Source organism: Ornithodoros turicata, chromosome 4 (genome assembly GCF_037126465.1).
Source record: "Ornithodoros turicata isolate Travis chromosome 4, ASM3712646v1, whole genome shotgun sequence".
NCBI classification, from domain to species: Eukaryota; Metazoa; Arthropoda; class Arachnida; order Ixodida; family Argasidae; genus Ornithodoros; species Ornithodoros turicata.
Window position 1 is genome coordinate 64,553,584 of NC_088204.1, and position 19,169 is coordinate 64,572,752.

The following is a 19,169-nucleotide window of genomic DNA, read 5'->3' on the forward strand; positions in this document are numbered from 1 at the left end:
TACGCCGACGAACTCTGTTCTTACAGGCAGTCTGGTCGCGTCGTCCCTATATAGTCTCGGAGTTTTACCGGCATGTATTCTATCTAGTCTAGTCTATTCTTCTAGAAATTATGTGTTTTTTTTGTAATAACATCGTCATCATTTGTAAGAACTTCTCATATTGTCTTGTTCATGTGTTGCTCCTGAGGTTTCTAGTCTTTCCCTTCGTCTTAACTAGTCCATATTGATACGGGCAGCACAGCGTGGCGATGGCAATGATTTAATGACAGAATGATAATGCGCGTGACATATGAGTCGCGTGAGATGAGTCGTGATTGTCGTCGTGACAATACCCGCCTCCCGAAGTTGTGACCTCCTGGCCACGATGGTCAATGTTGATGAGCGATGAGGGAGATGATGAGTTTCGGATTGTTCGTGGAGGTAGATGTGGATGTCAGTGGACGAAAGATGAGGTGACGCTGTGCTGCCCGCAGTAGCCCAGTGCCTCCGGTCCGCTTGCCATGCCTTGCCATGCTGCTGTCGTGGACGTTGTCTATTTACGGGGCTGGGGATCGTCTAGTCTGGTCTTGTCGTCATCTGGTCTGTCGCGTCATCTGGGCGGGCTGGGGCGTCGACGACTATCACAGCAGCGTTGGTGCTAGAGGCGCAGCAATAGTACACGAAGGTCTTGTAGATGGTCGTAGATGGTCTTTTAGGGGTGTCTGAAGGGAAGCAAGCCAGCACCTCCACCAAATGATACGGGCAGCACAGCGTGGCGATGGCAATGATTTAATGACAGAATGATAATGCGCGTGACATATGAGTCGCGTGAGATGAGTCGTCATTGTCGTCGTGACAATATTTTTCTCTTCTATATTATATGCTGCCGGTACGTGCAGATTTACGTTTTTACCTCTGTCACTGTTCTGGCGTGCGATTGGTGTGGGTGGGCCCCTGAGCGAAATGAACAACAACTTGCAGTTTTCACGTTGACTATTACGTGATCCTTGGGTACGCATGACCGTCGTGGACTTTGAGATCTTGAGCTCGCCGTTTCACTGAGGCTCACTCCGTGAGGGAGCATGCCGCAACGCTTATTCCTATACAGTAGCTGTCGACTCCCTGGCAATGATAGCTTGGAAAGGTCACCTTCAAGGAACCTTCAAGACTCCAAGCATGGCCGTGAAAGGCATAGTACAGCCGACATTTAGTTTACAGCGTCAGAGGAGATGTCAAGAAAAGGACCCAGAAGGCAGCGGCAGTGCCGAAATTCAAACCCGGGTCGTCTCTCAATACTTTTCAAGGCAGAATCAAGTCAGAATCGCAACGTCTCTTCTCAGTCCGCGGACACACAAGTACTCAGTTTGAAAATAGATCCTTTGGGATCTAAAATAATTCTCCCCGTTACAGTACAATTGCTGAAATTTGACCTCATTTAAATACATTGCGCTGCACTGCTTCATTGCTATACCCCAACGCGTTTTGTGAAGAAACAGTAATATTACAAAGAACTTCAATATCGAAGAGATCCACATGCGTCTGGGTTCATCAGAGAGTCGTTGCCTTTTTCAGACGTTTGAGAGCTCCAAGGAATTTCAAGGAGGTTCATTCACTCGAGCTTGAACTCCTGCTTTAAGGTGGTTATCCCGCACGGTTCTTCTCATAGCAAGTGTCCATGCATCAAGACAAGGAATCGGATCTAGTTGGTGCTGCAGGAACAAAGACGAAGGCCTTTGACTATGCCTCCTCGTACGGACAAGATTCTGGCATGTCTTGTCGACTTCGCTGGCGACAACCTTGCGTTACGCATGCCGGCTAATTTCTTCTTGTGGAATGGAAAGCTCCTGTGGGACACCATAAATTGTGCCACTGTCTGACCATGATTACAGGCCGTGCGCTTCTTTCAACTATCCTTGAACGTGTGGGGTTAACTTACCAGTTCGGGTTCCGAGAGCCATGCCAGCGAGAACGAGAGAAGGAGGAGACCAAACACACATAGGACTGTATATAGTCCCCAAACCACAGGTTTAATCACCCTCAAATAACATACCAGTCTCTGCGCACTCACGCGCCTGAATCCTAACAGGCAGTCCAAGATGCTCCAGTCCGCAGTTCCACTCAGACCCGTTGAAGCAGCTCTTGTCTCGTCTGCTTCCGAGCTGGGATAGTCCTCCTAGTCCTCATAGGGCTCCTAGTCCTTTGCTTCGTCGTCGTCGTCCTAGTTCCGAGGCTCCTCCTCCTCCTCCTCCTTCGCCCTACTGAGAATAGCCATTAGCCACAAGGGAGATCGGCCATGGCTATGGGGTTGTCTACCTATACCATGACATGACGATGACAATCTGGGTGGAGAATGTGGTGGTGAATGTGGGCTACTTAAGTTTGCTCGTTTTGGTTGTATGGCCCAAGGGCAAGTATTGTCCATGTCCAGATTATTTGCACAACTCACATGTAGAATGATTGTAGGTAGAGTCATTGTTTTAGATTCTAGGTAAGTAAGATCTCTCGGAGTTACATACCCTACACTGAAAGTGAGGCACGAAGTGATACTTGGGGTAATCCAAAGCAAACAGATGCTGTAAAGAAAGATGACATCATATCGCGTAAAATCTTGGCATGGATCTCGTGACTTGAGATTCTTCCGCCATCTTCATAGGCATTAAACGTTTTGCAGTACCCTTGAACAGACGTCCTCTCTTCTTCTTACAATTTGGTGCCGAAACCCGGGAAGCGGGTCTTACCTGATCAGGAAGTACTGACTGGACTATAGGGAGGAGCAGAGCGTCATCGTCGGAATCGTTATGGATGACTTGGAGAGGTTGAAAAAGCTGCGCACTGCTTGTCGGGGAACTGTGACACGCACTACTTCGGACCTCACAGCTCTTTTGGCTACGGCTCCTTTGCCCCACGATCAGCTCACATCAAAGCTGACATTCCTAGAGTCTAAAGCAGCGACCTTGGTACAGCTGGATGGCCGAATACAGGGTATCATCGACGAAAACCTTTTAGAAGACGAATGCACAGCCTGCGATCGATATCTTGAATCTATCACGACTATCACAGTACAGGTCCGCAGGGCATTGTCGACAACTGCAGGTCCAGTTTCAAACAACCACCGCGACGGTCATCACGCTTCACCGCAACATGGGCACGGTGCTAGTGATGGAGTCAGTTTGCCCAAGCTTCATATCGACACTTTCAATGGTGAGCTTTCAAAATGGCAAGGGTTTTGGGACCAGTTCAGAGCAAGCATACACGACAACTCACGGCTTTCCCAAGTCAACAAGCTTAAATACCTCGTGTCGCTTGTTTCTGGATCTGCTGCTACGGCCATCGAAGGTTTAACCATCACTGATCAAAATTATGTCACTGCTGTTGACATCCTAAAGGCACGCTTCGGCAAGGACGAGCTTCTTATCAACGATCATCTGGACTCATTATTCGATCTTAAGCCCGTTACGGACTTTCAGGATGTCCGAGGGTTACGAGACTTACATGGGACTGTAACTGCTCGGGTTCGAAATCTTCAAGCTTTAGGCATTCCGATGAGTCAATATGACGTCGCTGTTCGTCGAGCGATTGTGCGCAAGATTCCTCATGAGCTTGAGCTCGAGTACTATCGTATGCACGGAAGAGACGCGACCCTCGCTCCTGAAAGCTTGTCAGATCTTATGGATTTTTTGAACAAAGAAATCGAATGCCGTGAACGCCTTCGCAGAGACGCAGAAGTAGACAACGTTGGATCGCGACCCAAAACCGAAGGAGGAAGTGGTGTCAAACGAAAATCATCGCTCTCGTTTTCCGCGTCATCTTTAGCGGCAACTGTTACGCAACAGAGCTGTGTCCTGTGCAAGTCAAAAGATCATGCGCTTGAAAGTTGTACGGCCATACTCACTCCTGAGGAAAAAAGAATCATTCTTCGTCGAGAAGGCAGATGCTTTCTTTGTGGAAAGAGGTCCCACCTGCCCAAGGATTGCCGGGTCTGTTGGAGGCTTCGTTGTGGAAAGTGTAACAGACGACACCTTACGCAGTTTTGTCCAGGTCCTTCAGTGCCTGCTCAGAATCAAACTTCGGTTACAACGGTTGTTGAGGATGTAGTTACCTCATTTTCTTCATCAGAAGTTTCGAAGACTCCAAAGTGCTCAGAAGTCCTTCTGCAAACCGCTAAAGTTTGGCTTGTGGGCCCACGTGGACGAAAACAGCTCATCAGGGTCTTGTTTGACGGGGGAAGTCAAAGAAGTTTCATTCGCGCCGACATATCAAAGCGCATGGAATGTAAAGACGTACGGTCAGAAGATCTACGAATTCACACCCTTGGGAATGTCACATCCGCTCGAACACAACACCGTTGTGTACAACTTTTATTGCGAAGCCAGGACGCTCCTCACACACTTGTGATGGATGCAATCGAGTACGACCAGATTTGCACTGACAGCCTCCCGTCTTTACCCTTCGACATGTCGAAACAACTGAAAGATATGGGCCTTCAGCTAGCTGATGAACCGTTTTCGGCGCCTGTCGAGATTTCTCTCCTGATTGGTTCAGATTATTACTGGCAAGTCGTCACTGGACGAACTGTTCGACTTTCGAAACATCTGGTGCAGCTGAAACCCTTTTCGGGTGGACCATCCAAGGAGTCTGTTCGTCCGATGGCAGGAAGGGACGACATGATATTCAAGTAATGAAGATTGGCGTGGAAACGGATGTCGAGGTTGATACCGACAGGATATATTCGCAACTACAGGCATTTTGGGACCTCGAGCATCTAGGCATCACGGACCAGTGTTCAACGTCCAGTTCCTACACTGACCCCATTCTTCAAGAGTTTAGCACTTCAGCATGCCTACAGAACGGGCGATATATGGTCCGTCTCCCCTGGAACCTGGAGAAGCGTCACATGCTGTGCAATAACAAGGTACTCGCGTTCCGACGGTTGAGTTACACCACCAAGAAGCTGCTACCGGATCCCAGTTTAATGGAAGAGTACGACTCTACGATTCGTCAATATCTGCTAAATGGACATGCGGAGCGCGTACTTGAGACGGAGAACACCGGTGGAGGGCCTATATATTACATGCCTCATCATGCTGTCATACGAAGAGATCGGGAGACGACTAAAGTACGCATTGTATTCGACGCTTCGTCAAAGTCATCTGGTGCAATCTCTTTAAATGAAGCTCTTCACGCTGGACCCAACTTGAACCCGGATGTTCTACACTTGCTTCTTCAGTTCAGGGCATATCAAATAGCTCTTACAGCTGACGTCGAAAAAGCATTTTTACAGATCGTACTCGATCCACAGGATCGCGATTCTTTGCGCTTTCTTTGGTACGCCACTGCGCCGAAGGCAGACGAGGCTTTGCCTCCTATTGAGACTTGGAGAATGATGCGGGTACCGTTCGGCGCAAAGTCCAGCCCGTTTTTGTTGGCCGCCACTATCCGACATCATTTGCAATCTGTGGTTTCACGATATCCTCGAACGGCTTCTCTTCTATCAAGTCACTTTTATGTGGATGACCTGGTTGTCGGCGTGGATTCCGTTGACGAAGGAAATACGCTCTACCGTGAATCGCGTGACATCCTTATTGAAGCAGGGATGAAGCTCGTCAAATGGACCAGCAACGACAGCACCCTGTGGAAGTTATTTCAAGCGGAAGGCACTGCTTCATCATCCACCACTTCCCTTAAAAAGGTGCTCGGACTCAATTGGGATATCGACTCTGATGAGATACAGCTCTCCATGAAATCATTATCCGATTTTCTGGAACGTCCGGTTGACACTAAGCGTTACGTGCTTCAGGCTGTTTCTCGGATTTTTGATCCTCTGGGCTACGTGGCGCCGTTCGTCATTACGGCCAAGATCCTACTGCAAGGCATCTGGCTTGCTAAGCTTCAGTGGGACGATCTCCTTCCTGACAACATAAGGTCTGTATGGAGTAATTGGTGTCAAGAGGTGCTTACGCTGGCTCGTTTCCGGCTACCTCGGAAGCTAACAGGTGCCACAGCTCCGTTGACGGAGGTTGCGAGGAGTCTGCATGTTTTCGGCGATGCCAGCACCAAGGCCTACGGAGCAGCTGTTTACTTGGTTTCTCAACGTGGCGAAGGCCTATTGGAAGCATGTCTTTTGCTGGCCAAAACCAGAGTCGCCCCGGTGAAAGCAATGTCCCTCCCACGCCTCGAGTTGATGGGCGCCGTTCTAGCCTCACGACTGCTTGGTTTGTGGCACGGAGTGTTGAATGTTATGTCACCAGAACTGCTCTTCGGAACACCATCGGTATCACCGCTCGAGAATCACCGCAACTTTCAATTCCAAAAACGCAAGCTTCCGTCTCAGCTGGGAGGTATCCAGTGGGGTTGCAGTCAGTAAAGTCGTTGTATTATTGATGTTGCTCGCAACAGTTGAACGACAAGTAGCACGTACCCTCTCCAGCTCTTCCAAATAGTCCATTCTGATGACGTCCAGTTCAGTCCAAAACCTTCCAGTCCAGTTCAGTAAACCTTCGTCAGTAATTCTTGCGGAAGTCCGGCGTTCCGGGTTTCGGCACCAAAATGTGCAAGAATATAAGAAGGGGTCGGTATGGTAAACGATGGACAACGTTTAATGGAATGAACTACAATGAATGAGGCCCGCTCTCGAGCGGTGATACCGATGGTGTTCCGAAGAGCAGTTCTGGTGACATAACATTCAACAGATGCCATCGTATCCTTCGGCAACCCTCTTCAGACTTTTGCTGCTATTTCAGAGGTTCCCGAAGCTGCGGGACTCTCCTCGGGCGAGGAGCCACCGGAATTCCTCTGTCCTAATGAGCTACTTCAGTATGCACGTGATAACACTCAATGCATCATTACGCAGTTGTGATTGTGGGAGGATGAGGGATGATGCAAAGGTGGGCTAGAAGCGGCACGAGCGAGAAAGGAAATACGAAAGTCCTACCGCTACCGATCTATCCCAGCTGGAAGTGCAGGAGGCTCCAAACGAAAGGAGGGCTGACAGGGACACGGGAACCCCCAGAAGACGGAGAGGGAAACTTATATAGGATTCTCGAAGCCTGGCGTAAAAGCTACAGTGCATGAGTAAGTGTTCAACCATCTCGTTCTGGCCACAGTGGGGACACGCAGGAGACGAAGAGCGGCCGAAGATAGAAGTTGAGAGGCAGGGCGATTCAGCGAGTGCGCGTCAGCGAGAAAAACAGGAAGCCGGCTCCCACGAGAATGACAGGTGGGCGTACGCAGGGCGCGGAAAGGGGGCCAGAGGATAGCCGTAGAAACTGTTTGTATCTGGCGACACAAACATGTGCAAGGGGAGGCAGCAGGCCAATGACCGCACCGAAGCGGGACATTTTTGCGAGGGAGTCAGCAGTCTCGTTAACAGCAAGCCCACGGTGACCAGGAACTCACGTAATGGTGATATGACGTATGTGCGAGGGAACAAGCGGACCGGGGAAGAAGGGCTTCAGGTGGCGACATATGTACGGGGACGGTCTCCGCTCCGTCAGTACAGTTGCGCACCATGTAGGAGATAGGAGAACCACGAGCAGCAACGAAAAAGGGGGCGTCCCATCGGTCAGCGAGGGAAACTACGAATCCTGGTGCTGCGTCGCTGAGGGGGTGAGTCCGTCTGTGGACAAGGTCACCCACGTTGAAGGTTAGGTCCCCCCGATGATTGTTGTACTGTTGGTTGCGAGCGTTCCGAGATTTTCCCGGGCTGTTCTTATGGCTTCGACAAGTCGGCTCCGGAGTCCTTGTGCGAAGGTGGCGTAAGGTCTGCCAGGTGTGGTGTCCTGAAAACCGAGGGCATTCTCCAGAGGAAAACGCACTTCTCGACCCAGGTTCAGGAACGCAGGCGTAAAACATGTAGAACGATTAGGTTCGGTCTGTTCCAGGTACTGCGGGGCTGACAGGTTGGTTCGTAACGACCATGCTCGGGGGTGCTCACGTGAAGAGGACATAAAGGGCCCGGATGAATTCCAAGCGGCTCTCCTCAGGATGTTGCCGCTGCCGGTCGACTTCCTCCAAGACCAGGTATTCGTAGTCAGGTGGCAGGAACTCTGCGCTGAAGCGGCATTGGAAGTACCCTTGGGCTGGAGTTGATACCAGCGTGCTGCGTCCCTGATAAAAAAAAAAAAAAAAAAAGGCAAGACGCGTGTGATTCGATCAGAGTCAGCCAGGCCAAGGCTGACCTCATAGGCGTCTAAGTCGTCAAAAGTAGCCGTGCCCAGACTTTGGATCTGTGTAACCAGCGAACGTCGGGACAGGGACCGGATAGGGGTCTTTGGCCGTAATAGATCCAGCTCCATGCTGTTGTTCCATCATCGAGCAAAGCTGAGCTATATTCGTAAGAAGCCTGGGGGCTTAATCGCTTCATCGTCGTTACGGTCGTTACAAGCTAACGAGTGGCGGGAAATTCAAAAAGGCGGGCGGGAAATTTAAAAAGGTGGGCACGTGATAATGCACGTGCACGGCGCTCTTCGCGCGATACGTAAAGGCCGTGGTACACATCACGTGCAATGTGTCACGTGCCCACCTTTTTTAATTTCCCGCCACTCGTTAGCTTGTAACGACCGTAACGACGATGAAGCGATTAAGCCCCCTGGTCGGGTCCGTCTCCGGAATGAGGAGGAACCGCTGGGGTTTCGTCGACCTCTGTTGAATGTGCGTCTGAGTTCTGTGGAACAGCATGTGCTGCCGTTGGGCTGCGCGTGGTGTAGCCATGTTGGGGCACCTGCACCATTCTGGAACGCGGGGGCTCGGCTGTCCCAAACGTTTACACAAGCTTTTACAGCTTCCTTTATCGTATCTTTTCCGTAGGGCGTTGTCGATCTGCTAAAACTCCCGAAAGTAGTCAGTTTTAGTACATTCGAAAGTGACTTTTCAGACGAACGTCGGCACAGTTCTCCCAGAAGTCAGTCCAAGACGCATACTAACCTCCCTGCTGTCCCCCACTCCTTCCTGCTGTCCTCTCTCCACCTGCCCACGTCTGTACGCCGCTCATCGCCACAGTTGCTTCGCGGCCCTAACCCGGAATTAAAAAAAAAACACCCGAAAGTGTTTACGATAACAGTTCGCCCAACCATAAACCAATCGCCTGTTCTTTTCAAGAGAGTGACATCACATTGCTAAGCTTGGATTTGGTAACTTCCTGTATCGTATCGTTTTCGTTGGCTTGTTCCCATGTACTACATCTCGCATCTGAACTGGAGTCATCGTCCATCGTCTGTTGAAATTAATGCTATCGCATTTCATACGCATTTAGCGTGTGCCAAAGAGTACAGTCATTTTTTCTTTAAATCAGGGTGTCGAACCGCAAACAATACGGGTTCGGTTCGGGTACGGGTTCGCGTTGCTTTGATTTCGTTCCGGTTCAGTTCCGGTTCGTCCATGCCAAAAGTCGAACCGGTTCGCAAACCGGTTCTCAACCTCGAACCGGTTCACGAACCGGTTCAACGCTTCTATTTTATATGTTCTATAAAACTGCTTTTATCAGGAAATGCGTGGCTAATAGCGTACCGCTGTTGTCCGCGTTGACGTTTTTAGCGGTCAGGTACTCCCTTTAGCGAGAGAAAGGAGAAATGGATGAAGCGGGTCGTAGACCTGCTACTTTCTGTTCCTAAAATCTCTTTTTTCACACGCACAGTGCCAGCAAGATACACTTAGAAGAAGGCTAATAAGATGGACAGCGTTACATAGACGACGGTACTTGCCGGCAGACTGCATTCGCAGCGTGAATCGATCTGAAACCGTACGGAAACATGTCGAAAATAAGCCTGCCAGCCTTACTCTGTCCAAGCTCACAGCAGTGTACTAGTTAATCCACAACACATCGGCAAAGGCAAGAGAAAGGCAAAGGCAACAGGCGACACAACTGCACTACCAATAAGCAGAACTGCATTTAGTTTTCAAACCACGACCAATCAAACAGGCACTGTTCTGCGTACGCTGCTTCTCCACTTCTCATGTTTCTAACTTGTGTAATTTTTACTGCTCACGTGTAAAGGGAAATGTTGGGAGCTTACTTAATCACATATTCGTCCTATAGAGCTACATAACTGGCCTACTCCATTCCTGTTTCATTCGTCCGCTTGGCGCCTCGTCTCTGAGGAGTAGACACCGCAGCGCGTGCGTGGGGCGCTAGACACGGCGCTCACAAGGACAACTGCGCTTCAGCGTGTTAAAAAGACGCTGAGAGTATACTTACTATATGTCCTCGTTTTATTCGCTCGGTGATAATTTCCGAAATTCATGATGTGGACGTGTGATGATGATACCAATGTGTCTTCGTTCTGGGATTGAGAGGAACTCTTATGCTGACTTCTTTTATGTCCGAACCGTTTTGTTGCGAACCGGTTACCGCTATTATTTTTTACGGTTCTGCTCCGGTTCGGGTTCAACAGTGTCATGAAAATTTCGGTTCGGGTTCGGGTACGGTTCCGGCAAAATTAACGGTTCGGGTACGGTTTTCGGTTCGGGTTCGGGTTCGGTTCGACACCCTGCTTTAAATAACTGCCGCGCAGGCTGTCTTGGCAGGCTGCGTTCGTTTACTGGATTCGATTAACTGGAGAGTCGATAGCCTTCTCTTAATGGGCGAAAATACCGCGGCGGGCTCTCGTGACGCCATCGCCGTCGGAATGATTCCCGTACTGAAGTTTGTGGATTAGCATTAGAGGTGCTAGAGGTGAGATTCCCAGCGAATTTCTCTCTCAATGCGGACTCTGGAGTCGATGTCGTAGGATGATTCTCATAAGCCATGACATGGGTCACGTGAGTTGAATAAACTAGCCTTGATGTGCCCTTCCTGGAGCGGAAGATCTGACTCATGGATTGTCGTTACTGATGTTGTTCCATATCGGAGTCGTAGCCGATAGACTGTTGCAACCGGCAGAGGGTCGGACTGGTTCGGGGTGTTCGAGGAAGCGTTACCATTCCGCTAAATTTGACGAGCTCGTTTCCTTAATTTCATCATTTGCTATCGAAATACGGCATACTATGTGCGTATCTCACATACATTTGTTAAACAAATAAGCAGTGAATATTTTCCCACGACATCACTTGCTTGTGTGCTGTTGTTCGTTCGTCATGTTATTATCATCAAACTCCAAACTCGACAGACCAAAGTGGAATGGTGAGTGGTTTCGGTTTTGCCCTTTCCGGTTCCCGTTGGTTCGCAGGCAGAGCAGCAGAAGATGGCGGTTAACTCTGTGTATTCATCTTGGGATTACTGTTTTCTTCGGAAACGCATGCCTATATTCCTTACGATTTATTGATTTCGCTCGCAAAGCATAGAAACGTCCCTTCAACACGTCATAAACGGTAAGCATGTTCATACGTGTCGCTGGAAAGCAAATCTGCGGTGTCGCAGACCATCTCACAGACCAACGGATGGCTGCGCCCCGGCGGTCATGCTCGGGGATAGGAAAAGCCCCATTGACGGCGCGCCAAGTCCGAATCCTCCTATGTTAATTCTGTGGCAACCGGTGAAGGGACTCCATTTGTCCCAGGAGTGTTCGAGCATCTCTCTCTCGCTTCCCAGGAGTGCTGACCACGTATCCTGGATGTCCTCACTGAGAAATTCAGCAGTGCGGGAGGCTCTCGCAAGCAATCGGATCCCGACTTTAAATTCCTGGCTGATTGGTAATAGTGATGTCTTTACTCTGGGAAAAACGTAATACACTATGTTTTCTTTGTAGGGCAGAGTAGGTGCCCTTTGAAGTCATGGTTGTTGGTACCGTACTCCGAATCTGAGACAACACGTGACGTGGACAAAGAAATCTTCAACATACGGCACAGGAAAGCACGGGCTATAATGGAGCAATGTAACGGCCTTTTGAAAAGCCGGTTTCGGGGCCTTCATCCACACATAGAGCGTATTGGGACACATTATTAACACGTGTACCATACTTTACAACATTTGTCCCAGTGAGGGAATAAGATTTGAAGAGGACCGCGCACACACGTTATCAGCTAATCAAGATGAAAGAGAAGAGTTCTTGATCATATCGCTAGACAGCTCGCTAGAGAAGAGGTTGAGTAAAGGAATGCGAGAATCAGACCACGCAACTTCATTGTATCTGTCATCTTTCCCACGGTGACGCTACGGTTGTTTTGATGAAATGCCTATAGCAGTTTTCGAATTTGTCTCTTTTACAGTATATAGCGGATATAGTGTTTACAGTGAACACTTGCTAATATGACCACTGCCGTTCTCGCGGATTTTGGTCATAAAGCGAATTGTCCTAGTAAGGAGAAACGCACCCTCCGCGGACCGGACACATTGCTACGCACAACAAAAGCCGACGTAATTATGATTTATTTTCTGAAAAATATGTTAACAATGACTGCGTCAAACAATTTTCAGTCATTAATTTTTCTAAATGGACAATAGCACCATCAACTGCGGACACGTTATCGACCTTTATCTGCTCAAAAAGTAACAAGGCAACCTGTAGGGCTTCGCTTGCCTCCTTCGAGTAACGCCGCTCTTCATTCCGACTGCCCAATCCCTCTTCCGCTTTGTTTCGGCCATCCTTACGTGGAAACAGCAGCACAGTGTGACCTGGTCCCCACCTTTTTAAGCACTTCGGTTGTTCAAAAAGCGATATGAGTATAAACCCGAGGTCAGCGATTTCAGGGGACACCCCAACCTTGACGCCCTACATTAACACGTGTCACCCTCTGAGAGAGGTACGAGATAGCCTCTCCTGGGGGCTACTCTGAGGGTCATGTGATGCGGTCATAATAGCGGGAAGATAATGCCTGTGTTTGACCCTACTTGTGACAAAAAGCTTGGTCATTGTCCGATAAACGGATTGTCATATTAACGAGGGGGATTTACAGTGGAAGGGTTCCCCAGAAAAACGGTCATAAAGCGAGTATGTCAGAATGATGGGGGTCATATTTACCAGGGTCGTTTTTAGTGTATAGGGTCGTTCAGCTGGTGTTTGCCACAGCGACAGTAGCGCCGGCTTTCTCCCCCGGCGGCGGGCGGAGGAATGTTTTCCAGCATGTTCTACAAGTGTAGAAGACGGTGTTGGCGATTTCACGCGTGCCTGTGTGTGCATTCTGTCTTGTGCTCGACTGATTTCCAATTTGTGTGCAATGTCTGTCGAAATAAATGCAGGAAACTGGGAAGTAACTCACGTAAATACCTGAAATAACTTATCCCCGCCTCCACAGGTGACTCTGGATGCAGTGAGCGAGGGCGCCACCTGGGCAGCCGAACGTGCATTCTCTATATATCATAGATTCATAACACTCTGTTGAAGCTCACGATAAAAAACTTGCAAATTGCATTTTACGCAAGCTGTTTAGCCAGCCTGACAGTAAGGGTGCATGTTTACCCCCATACTTGAGGGAAAAGTTTACATAAAGGAAATAAATGAAGTCTTTACGTTTTAGGAGATCCTTAATTTCCCGGAGTTCTTTCTTCGGCTGCTTCAGCCGACCTGTTTACAGCCTCCACGAGTGCTGCCAGGGAACCCGCAATTTGCCCCAACGGCACTTGCTGTATTGTCTCTGCAGGTCCATGAACCTTTGGTCCACCTCCTTCTGGTACTGCTACCTTAGAGCCGATGCATGTTTGATTTGCTGAATCAACGAAGAGCAAATGCGAGCACTACAAAATTTAAAACAACTGACACCGTTGTATTTAATCTAGTCTGCTCCCCCCCCCCATGCCTCAAACTCTCCTGCATCACGTTGCCTTTCTGTGGCACTTGCTGGGGGGACGAAGGACGGTTGTTTCATTGAGGAACATTGTCCACCACAGTCAGGGCTGTCTGCTGCCGTCATCGAGGACAAAATTTCACTCTCCTGTTGTTGTGTGTCTGTTGTAAGGGGGCTCCATTCCCTGATCCCGTATTACAATACAATATTATTACACAGGAAATTGAAACATTCTTATTCATAAAACACATTCAGTTGCAGAAGAGCAATACTAAAATGTCTACACGGTAGTTCCACCAGCTGTACCCCCATTGTGCAATACTGTGCGGCAATAGCTCAGGAGTTGAACTCGTAGCTTGGACTTGTGTCTCAGGGCTTACGCTCAGTTCAGACGTTGTGGCCACCCCAACAATGGAAACCTCTCCCAGGAGGCCAACTGGTACTTCCTGTTGTGGGGAAAGCTGCTCCTTGGGCGGTGGCGGTGGCGCATCCCCTGTCCTGCTCCACGGTTATCTCATCCGCGCCGCCTTGGCTTTGACATTCGATTTCCAGTCCTGCCATGCCTATGTCTAGAAACGAATGTGCACCGTATTTGCAGTTCTGCAACAATTGGTCTAAGTTCTGTTTCATTATGCACTTATTCGAGCGCGTTTAGTTCTTTTTCCGTCGCGTCCGTCGGCACGCAGCGCATGTAAAAGTCGCGCCGTAGTTTACCCAACCAGAGAAGAGTCACATCGCCACCTCTCCACCATCATCACAGCGCACCCTGCAGAGTCAAGATATAGACGCTCCACCAGTTGCACCCAATCTCTCTCGCGCTGTTGTGCAGTATATGCGGGAGAAAATGCGCCTCGCGAGAGATTTTCGTCCTCCTACATGTACTGCGCCGTTCTTTCGTATTGCAAAGCTGTTGTCCGAGCAGAGCGAAGGGACGACGACACATTGCTTCAACGCTGTTTTCACGCTGTCGTAGAAACGGTGGCCTCCTCCTCTTTCTTCTGATACTGCTGGTACGGCTCGCGTCAAAGAGAGCAATAGCTAGCTCTCTCTCTCTCTCTCTCTCTCTCTCTCTCTCTTAAAATTCAGTAATTTATTCCGATTCGCTAAGCTCTGTGCGTGCGCTGCTTTCATGATATGACAGCAAGAATCACCTCGTCAAGCGAGTACGAGCGCTTGCGACCCAACTTTGTTCCCGAGGCTTTTCAATCTGTCTCTGCTGGGTCCCCAGCCACACTGGGATCCCGCGGAATGAACGAGCCGATCGTGAGGTTCGGCGAGCGTTGGCACAAGAGGAGTCAGCTCTAGGACTACCCTACCAAGACATCCTGCCAGTGTTAAAGAGAGCTGTCTACACATAGTGGCAGCAGGAGTGGGACATGGAAGAAAATAACAAGCTACACCTCACACAGCCACACGTTTTCCCCCCGCATCGGACTGAACACATCAACAGATCCTCCGAAGTTCTTTACGCGAGATTGAGGATTGGACACACATGGCTCACGCATCACCACCTACTCAGAGGTCAGGATCCGCCAGCTTGTGCGCACTGCGGTGACAGCTTGACTGTCTTGCACGTACTGGCATCCTGCCCTCACTTCGAACACCAACGCCAACAGTATTTCACCGCATTCTACAGATACCATGTCCCACTCCACCCAGCCCTTCTACTGGGTGACACTCCTCTTGTGCCGTTTGATAATGTCATCCAATTTTTGACCATGTGTGGATTACATAGTCAGATGTAGATGTTAAATATTGCTCCGCTTTTATCCAATATCACTGAACTCCTTATATAAACATCTCATCCTGGATCACCTCATCGCTCACACGTGTAGATACTCACTTGTTATCGTCCGCCAAGCACGTTAGCCTGTTCACCCTCCTCTCTTTCTTATCCTGGTCCATCTCATCGCTCATACCTGTAGATAGCTTTTAACTACCACACACACATTCTCACATCCCACTCTCATCTCTCCCATAAGCATCTCTCACACACTCACCGTAGTTTTGGCGCTGTATGGCCTTTGTTGCCTTTGTGCCATTAAACCCATAATCTCTCTCTATCTCTCTCGATTACGTACGGCCTGCCGTACACCCATCGTGCAATACTGTGCGGCAATAGCTCAGCAGTTGAACTGATAGCTTGGACTTGTCTCTGAAGGCTTACGCCCGGTTCAGCCGTTGTGGCCACCCCAACAATGGAAACCTCTCCCAGGAGGCCAACTGGTACTTCCTCTCGTGGGGTAAGCTGATCTTTGGGGGGTGGGGGTGCATCCCCTGTCCTGCTCCTCGGTGATCTTGTCTGCGCCACCTTGACTGTGATAATCGATTTCATTCCTGCCACGCCTATGTCCTGAAACGAATGTGTACCGTATTGGCAGTTCTGCAACCATTCGTCTAAGTTCTGTCTCGTTATGCACTTATTCGAGGGGATTTAGTTCTTTGTCCGTCGCGTCCGTCGGCACCCAGTGCATGGAAAAGACGCGCCGTAGTTTACCAACCAGAGAGGAGTCACATTGCCACCTCTCCACCATCTTCACAGCACACCCTGCAGAGTCCAGACGCACCCACAAGCTGCACCCTATCTCTCTCGCGCTGTTGTGCAATATATGCGGGAGAAAATACGCCTCGCGAGAGATTTTCGTGCTCCTACATGTACTGCGCCATTCTCTGCTATTGCAAAGCTGTTGTCCCAGCAGAGCGAAGGGACGACGACAAGTTGCTTCAACGCTGTTTTCAGGCTGTCGTAGAAACGGCGGCCTCCTCCTCTTTCTTCTTCTGATACTGCTGGTACGGCTCGCGCCTAAGAGAGCCGCCCTGGCAGCACCTACAGCAGAACACAACGCCTTCATAACGAGGGTCGCCCCCCTAACTGGAAGTAGATGACCATAACATCCTCCGCCGTTATTTCTACGATGCACCATCACTATATATACCGTAGTTACCATATACCATTACCACCATATTATTACCATATATTAATATAGTATATACATACTGCCATATATTATTACCAGTAACCATATACCTCCATACACCACTAGTTCCCCATCTAGCCCTAGACTTCCATGTGTTTGCGATTTAGCGGTAAATGCGAGAGAGATGCGTTAGCCTTGGGCGCGTTAGGCAGGCTACCGAGAGCCATATCCCGGGATTTCAGGGGAACGTACCCTTGGTGTCTCCACTTAATGGTGTTTGTGAAGCTAATGGTGTTTGTGAAGCCGAGCGCCAGAGCCGCTGAGCGCGCGCCACCTGTCGAGCTTTCTACTGTCGTCTGCTTCTAAGTAAACACAGCAGTAAACCATAGCAGTCCTCTGGAATCGTATCACTATTTACCGCCGACATCCGATGATTCCGGAAACGCAAAAAGCATGGGCGGTTGCAACGTGTTGCAACGGTTGCGCCATTTCGAAAGGCAGTACACCGGAACATGCGTCACGCTCCGCAACTGGTCACGCCCCGCTCTTCCCCAGCGTTTTCTTTGTTCACTTCGTTCACTTGTTTTCCAGTATTCACTTCCTGTCCAACTCGACTTCCGGTTCTTCACTTCCGGTCTAACGTGACTTCCGGTTCGGCACTTTTAATTACTATATGAAAGTTCACTTAATTAACCTTTAATTAGCCTCAGTTACTTTCAGTCACCCTTTAACTACCAAAGATAACCGCAGGTTACCTGAGGTAACGTTGAATTTCATTTAATTGACTTAAATTAAGTTTACCTGCTTTTATTACTCAATTTCACTTTGATTGACGTTTTTAATCTTTTAATTTCATTTAATATTTCTCTTAGTTACATATATCTTATATACATTACCTTTAAACTCAACTTTCTTGCTTGAATTACCTTTAATGACTCCTACCTCTTACACGTAATTACCTTCAACTACTTCACTTTAAAATCATTGACCTCCATTTACATTTACCACACACACACACATACATAGCTTTTTCCATTCTGACATACACTCCTGACTCGTGATTCTCGGGAGGATGATTTACAATTTTTGTGTATACTGCTCGACGTATAAAGTGTCATCCTCCCTTTTCATCATCTTTACACGAATAGCGAGCCATATAATAGGACGGGATATTTTGAGATGACGAAGAAGTAGTATGCGAGCTATCAGAACCCTATTGGTTGGAGTATGCAGCCTCGCTGGCAGCCCGCTGTTCGATCAGTGCTGAGACGTCCCAACAAGTGAGTGCTCGTGACGAGCACAATAGATGCTAAAGTTATTAACGAGAAGCAGTGATTGTGACCACAGGAAACGTCGACATGGTTGCTCGTTTAGTTAGCCTGAACGACTCGTTCAACCAACTCGTGGCGTTACGTTGAGCGTGCAAAGTGATGAAGCCCCTAGGGCTTTGAGAACTATATGTTCCGTATATTACTAATGCAGGTATATTAAACAAAACAGTATACTATTTGTCAAGGCAGTGTTTCCCAAGTTGTGGGTCGTGACGCCTCGTAAGCCCCGCGACCCCGTATAAAAAATAGTAACATTCTATCAAAGTGCGACGAAATAGTCAGAAGCAAAGCAGTGATTTAGCATCATACCGCTGAACAAAACGCTAAACACACGGAACGCATGGCTTACTCTCCACCGTCAGGTGGACCGGCTAGGACCCCGGTGAATTGGAGCACGTCACGTTCCGAGGGTTCCGAGGCCCTTCGCCGACCATTATGAAGGGACTGCCACGACGAAATGAGACAACGTCCGGCAAACAGGGAAAAGTCAATGGCAGAGCGTTGGGAACCACGGGAAAACGTAGGCTGTAAAGTATTCGCTAAAATGAGACTGTTATCGGCGAACCAGGGGAACAATTGAGGGCCACGGGGTCCGTGCGAGAATCCCAAGCAATATGATGAGAGTTAAAACCCCGAAGAAGGACAAAATCAGACGAACCGTGCGAAAGCGCCCAATAATATGGCGTGGAGTGAATAAGGCCCTGGGAGCAATATGCATTAGTAATGTAGAGGGGCCGACTGTCGTGGACGCTTAGACAAATTGAGAACCTCGAGGGACGAGGAGCACAGGGAAAACACCACACTAGAAGTAAGTGGGAGAGCAGAACTCACAAGCGTGAGGAAACCACCGCGCCTAAGATTCCTGTCAATACAGAAAACGCTGTACCCTGTAATAGAAAACGACACGATGGACGGAGCCAAGATTCTTGTAAACACACAATATCGGGGGAGCAGGATGGACATTGAGGTCCATAAGGTAAGAAAGGACATTGAGACAATTCCACTGAAGGGTGCTGAGGTGGAACATCCTGAGCTAGAGTGTGGCTAATAGTGTAAGCCGAGAGGTCCTTAGGTATATTCTTTTGCGATTGCTTCTTCGACTGTTTCCGGCGTGATACTGAGTCAGGAGATGCCAAGACACCACGTCTGGAGGCTCTAGGGTCAGTCACGGGACGGAATGACTGTGCAGGGAACTCGGAACTGAGCTGAGGGAGCAGCAACAGGCGGAGAGAAAGTAGCGCGAAAGGCGGGAGAAGCTTGAGCAGGAGCTTCGGGAGCGTCGGGA

The 19,169-nt window shown here is 49.1% G+C and overlaps 2 protein-coding genes across 2 annotated transcripts; both read left to right on the plus strand.

The window, feature by feature from the left end:
• The first annotated feature begins 2,777 nt into the window (after nucleotides 1-2,777).
• Nucleotides 2,778-4,658, plus strand: LOC135392520 (uncharacterized). Its single transcript, XM_064623226.1, has one exon. The coding sequence runs from the start codon at nucleotides 2,778-2,780 to the stop codon at nucleotides 4,656-4,658; it is 1,881 nt and encodes a 626-aa protein (XP_064479296.1).
• LOC135392521 (uncharacterized) lies at nucleotides 4,658-6,343 on the plus strand. Its single transcript, XM_064623229.1, has one exon. It carries the CDS (start codon nucleotides 4,658-4,660, stop codon nucleotides 6,341-6,343), a length of 1,686 nt encoding a protein of 561 aa, XP_064479299.1.
• The last annotated feature ends 12,826 nt before the right edge of the window (nucleotides 6,344-19,169 follow it).

Bases quoted from the DNA above. Each gene is read 5' to 3' on its own strand.
- LOC135392520 (XM_064623226.1), top strand. From the start codon at position 2,778: ATGGATGACTTGGAGAGGTTGAAAAAGCTGCGCACTGCTTGTCGGGGA.
- LOC135392521 (XM_064623229.1), top strand. From the start codon at position 4,658: ATGAAGATTGGCGTGGAAACGGATGTCGAGGTTGATACCGACAGGATA.